This window comes from Pyxicephalus adspersus, chromosome 4, assembly GCF_032062135.1.
Source record: "Pyxicephalus adspersus chromosome 4, UCB_Pads_2.0, whole genome shotgun sequence".
Classification (NCBI taxonomy): Eukaryota; Metazoa; Chordata; class Amphibia; order Anura; family Pyxicephalidae; genus Pyxicephalus; species Pyxicephalus adspersus.
In genome coordinates this window covers 146,449,157-146,457,572 of record NC_092861.1, presented here as the reverse complement: position 1 = coordinate 146,457,572, position 8,416 = coordinate 146,449,157, and the positions used below count along the sequence as shown (strand labels likewise).

The window sequence follows — 8,416 nt, the reverse complement described above, 5'->3', positions numbered from 1 at the left end:
TCAGTGTAAGTGACCCCAATGATCTTTTTGGCTATGTGTAAGGGTGACATTCTTCCCAATGGCCAGCAGCGTAAGAGGAATTCATGATGACCACCACACTAATATCCTGGGAAATTCTAGAAGGGGTTCCTAAGACCTGAAAGTTATTACAAGGGTTCCCCCATGTTAAAAAGTTAAGGAAACGCTGGTATAGCCATTCCCAGCTGAAATGCTCCTTTATGAGGCACCAGTGATAGGAATACTCTAGCTAATGTGACAGGTCCTCTTTAGGTGTAGCTCATTGGCCTCCTTTATTATTAATAATAATAATATTATTATCATTATTATTAATAATAATAATAATAATATTAAAAAGGATATATATAGCGCCAACATATTACACAGCGCTGTACATTAAGTAGGGGATGCAAATGACAGACAGATACAGACAGTGACACAGAAAGAGGAGAGGACCCTGCCCCGAAGAGCTTACAATCTAGGAGGTGGGGGAAGTCTCACACATATTTTCTTCAGCCTCAAACAGATCTGCAGCTGGGGAAAGATTTCTTCAAGAAAAATAAAGACGCCGCCCGTTTGGATTTTTACAAAAATCACCGCGAGGTGTCCAATCGGTTCCTGCTTCCCATTGGAAATTATGTGATCATCCCGACCACCTATAATCCCTGCGAGGAAGCCGACTTCTTCCTTCGTGTCATCTCAGAGAAGAATGCCAAAGCTCTGTGAGTAGAAGGGGCACAAAAAAATGTTGTTTTATGTCTAAATGATACATATCTTCCTTTTGTCATTCTAAAAACATGTGCGCAATTAGTCTTCATAAATCCCTTTACCCTTTGCATATCCTTCATGCCTGTGGCTACAAGTTATGCTCCATTTAGAATGTCTTCATTTGTAGCCACCCCATTGTGCTGATGGGAGCTGTAACACCCTCATCCATAGTACACAGTACAAGAAATAATGGGACATATGGCCTGATTTAATAAAGCTCTCCAAGGCTGGAGAGGATACAGTTTTTATCAGTCGACCTGGCTGATCCAAAAAGCCTGGACGGGATCTGGCCCAGGATTGAAATACCAGGTTTGCTAGATCACCCAGCTTGACTGATGAAAGTGTATCCTCTCCTGTCTTGGAGAGCTTTAATAAATCAGGCCAATGGAGTTTTCTATAAAAAAAAAGCTGCTCTGCTGCCCTCTAGTGTTAAATTGTGACAACAACCAACAGCCTGTACACCAATAGACTGCAAAGATAAACACATTTTTAAAAGAACAATCTTTTATTTTTCATCTATCATTCCTAAATGAGTGTGCTCTTGTTCTTTTTTTAATTCATAAAGTGAGCACTAATGGCTCTAATTATACTTTAAAACAACAGAAAAAAGAGGGAATTTTCTATTGGTAGGTGTAATCTAATAGCAACATTTTGTAATTCATAAACCTGTGACTTTTTATTTTATTTCAGTGAAATTGGCAATGGAGTGGAAGCAAATCTGTTTGAGGTAATTCTAAAACTGTTATTTGTTATGTGTGTATAGCAATCTGCAGCATAATACAGCATATGTGTGCAGACAGATCTGTGTACACTGTATATGATTCTGCAGCCTTTACACCCATTGTACTTTCCCTTAGGTTTAGACTATTTATCTGTCTATCTGTTTTTTTTGTATTATATCTATCTATCTATCAATCTATCTATCATACTTTGTTTGTGCCTTTGAACTCTTTATAAAGCTGCAGCTTTTGCACCTATAGAGACTAACTTTTTAAAGCTCTCCAAGACTGGAGAGGAAGGACTATTATGAGAGAACCTGGGTGAACCAGCAAACCTAGAATGGATTTCTTAGAAATAATTTGTTTTTACTTGATAAATGTTTTCAATCCTGGACCAGATTCATTTCAGGTTTGCTGGATCACCTAGATTGTTGGATAGCACTCTTGAAAGCTTTAATAAATCAGGACCATTGCACCTGTCTTTGGGTTAGGATGACCTCTCTATCCATCCATCTGTTTTCTATATCTATTTTTGCGGTGTGTTTATAAATGATTCCCCTGTCAATTTGACCTACTTGCCTTTAAATTTATTAAAATACTTAACTTTTACTATTGCTGCTTCTGTGCACTTTTACAAATTGACCACTAGATGGCAGGATGAGCCATTGATTTAATATGCATTGAAATGAGAAATGTAGAGATTCTTACAACTCAGAATGTTTATTATTATTATTATTATTATTATTATTATTATTAATAATAATAATAAACATGATTTATATAGCACCATTACGCAGCACTGTACATTAAATAGGGGTTGCAAATGACAGACGAATACAGACAGTGACACAGGAGGAGGAAAGGACCCTGTCCCAAAGAGCTTACAATCTAGGGCAAATTGATGTAGGATCATTTATACTCCATTAAAATCCAAACAAACCAACAAAACATAATTGCTACAAATCTACAAATACTTTTGTATGTTCAAATAGAAAATGAAATAATAAACCTTTTTTTTGTAAAGCCTTTAGCAAACTCGGCCCCAATATTGGAGCCCCAGAATGGGTGTGAGGGATCCGATGAAGAGGTAAGTGATCATCCTGACTTCAGACTTCCAATATTCTAGTTCCTAATTAAATAAATATAAATCCCCTTTCCACTCATTACTTTGCTTGCAGGAGCAGAGAGAAGAGTTCAGTGTAGAGGATCTGCGCATGGCTCTGAACAAGAAGCTGAAAAGAAGTAAGTTGGGTGAATTATGGAAATTTCTCTTATTTTTATATAGATATCTGCACATCTTTCTATAAATGAGGGCCCTGAGCTTCACTGCAACAAACCACCCAATGCTGGGGGCCATCGAGAAATAAAATGAACATTCTTATATCTATCAGAGAACAAATCTCCATCATCTTCCTATTAACAGGGTGACAACACTGCTGAGTGATTTTACTGCAAAACTAACAACGTTGTCACCTTATTGAAGGAAGTAAGAAAACGATTTTATCATATATGTCTTTTTTTAATTTTTCTCATGGTTCCACTAATATCATTTGGTTTTGTATCTACATGGGGTGTGCATATTAGAATACTGAGCATGTGGCTGGTTGTGAAGGTCTGAGCAGTAGGCAGCCTGCAAGTGATCACCTGGGCACAGTGAAGGAGAATCAGGGGGATAGAGGGGGTGGGGTTTGGGGTATTTTATTATAGTGCATATAGTGTGTTTTGTTTAAAATCTTTTTCTATATATTGTACTTTCCTTTTTACAGATACAGCTATTAGATCTGATGGGTTTAGCCTGAGGACATGCAGAGAAATGATTAATCTGATGGATGTATCCTTGTAAAAGAAAAAAAAATGAATCTCAAATTTTGAATTTGAATCTCACTTATCATTGTACAAATACAGGTAGTCCCCGGGTTACATACGAGATAGGGACTGTAGGTTTGTTCTTAAGTTGAATTTGTATGTAAGTCGGAACAGGTACAATATTTCAATAAATGCAATTAGGACAGATGTTTGTCTTAACATATTATTAAGCAGCAAACTTTATGGAGCCTAGCCATTCATTAACTTCTGGAGCAAGCTGTGCTTTGATATGAAAAAAGAAAAACATCTGCAGAGTTTGTCTTGGTCATTAAAGGGTTACAAGATATTACATATCAGCTCCTAACATCACCCACAACCTCAGCTGTGTTTAGCAAAAGACTTCTTCTGCAAGTCATGCAAACCGCCCCCTCCCCCCATCAAACCTCCATCCTGCACACGAGCGAGCAGGGAAGCCCCGTTCATATCTTGGAAGTCGTTCGTATGTCAGGTGTCCTTAACTCGGGGACTGTATATAGATTGTATCTTTCCATATATTACACATTTGTAGGACAAATTCTGGAGGCGCTGCCATTTTGACGCATTGAGGGTATCCCTTACCCCATTCCCAGGGTGCTACAAGAATGCCCAATCTTAAAGAGAATCACCAAGAGTCACCAATTTAAAAATGCTGTAAAGGCACCAAAAATGTTCAGTAGTTGAATTTATTTTTTAATTGCTTACAATAAGCCATTTAAATTGCTAGATAATTTAGAACCCTCTCCCCCCTCCCCTCCGTCCTTGAACATCATAGCCTCTCTGGGAGATTTTATTTAGGCTTGGTGCTCAGTGCTGGGTGTAGTCAACAGTTAGCCCCTGCTCAGAACTGATTTGGGGCCCCAAGTCAATTCTTCACAGGAGCCCCAAGTTAGTTCAAGGGGGTCCCCAAGTCTATTTTGCACAGGGGTTCACTATTGGCTACATCCACCACTGATCATGTACATGGGTGTTGGGACTGAAATTTCTAATTACTATTTGTGGCCCCTTTAATAACAACCTACATCAGGATTCGGACTTGTGTGCAGAGTCATGAAAAGTGAATATAAGTCTTCAACTGTTAAAGTAATTTTAAAATGCACAGCCTTCAGGTGATCCCTGGTGATAGGGGCGTTGTCTGGCACTTTCTGATACAAGGTGACAACACTGATCCCACATCTCCCAAATGTGCCTCTGTGTTGTCACCCTATTAGCAGGGCTTATTAGGAGATTATCAGTCGCCTTTCAACAAATTGATCTGTAATATGGGTCAGCAAGGGGGACAGAAGGGGGTTAGTTGGGGTGGCGGGGGCAGTTCTATATCTTGCATTGGGGTTTCTGTGCTGGCCCAGCAACATCCTAAAAAAGCCTTAACCACACATTGTACAGATGGACAGCACCGGGACACTGAGTGCAGAAGAATATCAAATCCTCTGCAAGAAGCTGGAGCACTACATGGTAAAGATCTGCTAATTGTATTCCTGAAACTGATTGTTCACATTTATAGAAATAAATATTCCAAATAACCTGGATTGGCCAATCATGATTCATGTACGATTTCAATATTTTTTACATTTAATTATAATGCACCATTGAACTTGCTGGGAAGTTTGAGTCAATAGGAAGAACAGCCCCTTCCTCTAGACATATATCTCTCTCCCTTCTGAGGGTGACTTATAACACTCAGTGCTGGCCCAGCTGTGTTGCCCGGCCCTCCATAGCTGGTGGGGGAGGAGTCTATAGAGCATAATTAGTATTCAAAACTTTAGAAACCAAATGGTTTATCAGTGCAAATATTTGGGGAGGAGTTGGCATCCTGCTAGGTTTTTAATGTTGTCCTGTGGCTCCAATGCAGAGATTTCCCCTCTTTTATGTCTCTGTGACAACAACTACTCCTAAGAAGAAGTGAGGGAATATTAATAAATAATTGCTCCTCTACATTTTTTTTTTACAGAAAATCTTCCTGGAAGTGGACACTAATCACTCGGGGACCATCGATGCCCATGAGATGGGAAATGCCTTGCAGAGAGCAGGTGACACCTCCTAATATTCTGTATTCCTCCAATCAGATTCCAGGGGTCACCCGTGTGCTCCAAAATATTTTCAGTGTCTCCATTCATTTTCTTTTCTTTGCAGGTTTTCACCTCAATACCAGGATTCAGGAAATCCTCGTCCCGCGATACGTCTCTGACAATCTGTCCATCAATTTTGAAGATTTTATAGCATGTCTGATTCGCCTGGAGACTTTGTTCAGTGAGTATCACAGCCAATCGCAGAGCTGCTCCATCCCACCCCCTGGTGGACTACTGCTGTATGTGCAGGCCTAGATATAAGTCTTAGATCAGTGTCTCCATTTACAAAAATGTCACCCCACTTCTTAAAGCAACCAATCAAATGCAAACTTTCATATTCCAGCTTTTTGTATAAATTGAGATTGTATAATTACAGCAGGCAGTAAAAAATCAATTTATTTCTTCTCTTTAGAAATGTTTAACATATTGGACGCAGACAAGAGCGGAAAAATCAGCCTGACCTTATCAGAGGTAAGTGTCACCATTTCAGAGTGAAGACACTTTTGTTGCTTTGTAAAAGTTTATCTACTTTAATTTTTAATTTATCAAATCTTATTGTTTATCAATCAGCCATAGCCTGAATACAACAGCCTGTCCCCTGCTGGCATGTTGTAGAAAAGAACTCTTGTTCTCTGATTAGAAGCTGTGGTCTCTCTGCAGAGGTCTGACACACCCCCTGAGTTAGAGCTCCCCAATCAGAATGGAGCTTTTATTTAAAGCTAGGAATAATTCTGTCTTTAGCACCACTTTAGAGCTCCATCTGCTGGCTGCTTGTGGGATTATAATAATGCAATGATTCACATCATTATAAAGATAAATATAAATTTGACCAAAAGAAAGGAAATACAAAATGACTCTACATTTTTTTAATTGCCTGTTTCTTTTTTCCTGTCCTTCCAGTGGCTCTGTGCTGCACTGATATGAAGAAATCCTCATACATGGGACTGGTGCCTTGGCATTGTCTGTTTGAAAGATCTCTCTGCATGTAAAATACTTTCACTGGATATAAAGAAACTTTCAATACAAGTGAATAAAACTCATTAATATGTTGTGGTTGGTTTGTCTGCATGAATCTTTACAGTTACCTAAATAATATTATTATTATTATTATTATTATTATTATTATTAAAAAACAGTATTTTTAAAGCGCCAACATATTATGCACCCCTGTACATTAAATAGGTGAAGAGGTGGGGGAAGTAACACATAACAATCACATAACATTCCTTTCACGCACTTGCTAAAAGAACACCCCCCACAACACCCCAGCACATAAGGGGTGGACCCCCACCCCCTCCCTCATCTTCTTATTATCAAAAATGAGATAGCTATGTCTCAAATCTGAATTGGTTCCCATATCTGAATAGTTAAGAATTCCCATATATTGCATTGAGATATCATAGCACAGCGCCATCTGATGGACACTTTATACAGACCAGGATTTTTTTTATATACAGAAAAAGTTTCACTAAAGTCAAAAACTGAAAAATTATATTTGTTTTATGTTGTAACAAAAAATCATTCATTCTTTCTGTTCTAAAAATGTGCTAAATTATTCCCTAAAAATGTTGTATATCCCTAGCGAGAATAGAATATCCTTATTCCCGGTGGCTACAATGTATGCTCTGTTCAGAATATCATTTGTAGCCACCCTATTATGAAGTAGAGAGCTGAGACTACAAGTGTAACACCCACATCCATAATACACAGTGCAGGGAATTATGGGAAATGTAGTTTTCTTATAGGCAAAAAGCTAACATTGCAGCTGTTCTTCTGCCCTCTAGTGTTCAGTCACAAAACCACCAACCAACCATCTATACAGATTGAGTGCAAAAAGAGAACACTTTCCAAATGTAAAATATATATTGATAATGTATAAAATTCCTGGCAGGATCAACAGATATTTAAAGAGACAAAAATGAACAAATAAGAGGAGTTCATGTTTAGGGGTTACATACCTGTTAAATGATACTTAGAGCTCTTGTTCCTATCCCAGACTGTGACTACAAAGTGAGAAACAGCACCCGGAAAAGCTGGTCCAGCACTCTGTTCTCTCTTCCTATCAATATGCTCTTGTTAGCACAAATGATTGGCTATACATTCTGCTTCTTCCTTATTCAAACCGAGCTCTGCTTGACACGGAAATGCAGGAGGCCAATACCAAGCCAAATTCTCACATCACATGTGTAATATGTAACATGATAAAATAAAAAATCCATTAAAGATAAAAAAATAACATTAATGTTTACTGCTCTATTCACTTTTAGTCCATGTTTTCCTGCAATATCTATTACTGCCATTGGATGTCCTCAGTATAATAAACAACACAATTTTTCCCACTTCCATCATTCCCAGGCCACCCTGTCTTCAACATTTTAAAATGAATAGTAATTTAAAAGGTAAAATAAAATAAACTTTTACTGCTCTCTTCACTTTTAGTTCATGTTCCCCTGCAATACCTTTTGCTGCCACTGGATGTCCTCAGTGTGATAGCTAACCGCATTTTACCCACTTCCTTCATTCCCAGGCCACCCTGCAGCATATGATCCATTTATTATTATTATTATTATTATTAATATGAATATTATTATTATTCATCAATCATTATCCATTAATGAATAAAGAAGCAGCAGAGTGATCAGATCTCTGTCACTTTCCTTTCTCCTTCCATCAGCATGCTTCTTGACAGCTATTATATGCATGCTAATATAAGCACGCTCCAAGATACTTAGTGAACTTTAAATACTACATGGGAGTAACAAACTTTACCAATGAGCACTATGCTGCTCTGAAAAGTTACATGATTTATATTAACGGTTCTACTTTTATCATAGCCAGGGCTGATTTTAGGGCTGTGCAATTTTCCAGGGCCCCAATTGACATAATAACAGAGAGTTGGATTGCTGTCCATTTGGGACTCCTAATTTGCCCAGATCCCCCTCTCTGATAAATGTCTATTGTATATATCATGACCTGGGATGTATCTGCAGAATATTACTGCAATCAATAATGAATAATAGT

General features: G+C 38.1%; 1 protein-coding gene across 1 annotated transcript in view; it reads left to right on the top strand.

Moving 5' to 3' along the window:
• LOC140329904 (calpain-8-like) overlaps positions 1-6,319 on the top strand; it is a 19,805-nt gene extending 13,486 nt beyond the window's left edge. The window contains exons 11-20 of the mRNA XM_072410297.1: positions 532-719; positions 1,456-1,492; positions 2,509-2,571; positions 2,663-2,726; positions 3,251-3,315; positions 4,713-4,781; positions 5,278-5,356; positions 5,460-5,576; positions 5,808-5,866; positions 6,296-6,319. Coding sequence (XP_072266398.1) covers positions 532-719; positions 1,456-1,492; positions 2,509-2,571; positions 2,663-2,726; positions 3,251-3,315; positions 4,713-4,781; positions 5,278-5,356; positions 5,460-5,576; positions 5,808-5,866; positions 6,296-6,319 — 765 coding nt within the window. The remainder of the gene's footprint in view (positions 1-531; positions 720-1,455; positions 1,493-2,508; positions 2,572-2,662; positions 2,727-3,250; positions 3,316-4,712; positions 4,782-5,277; positions 5,357-5,459; positions 5,577-5,807; positions 5,867-6,295) is intronic.
• Positions 6,320-8,416: the final 2,097 nt, after the last annotated feature.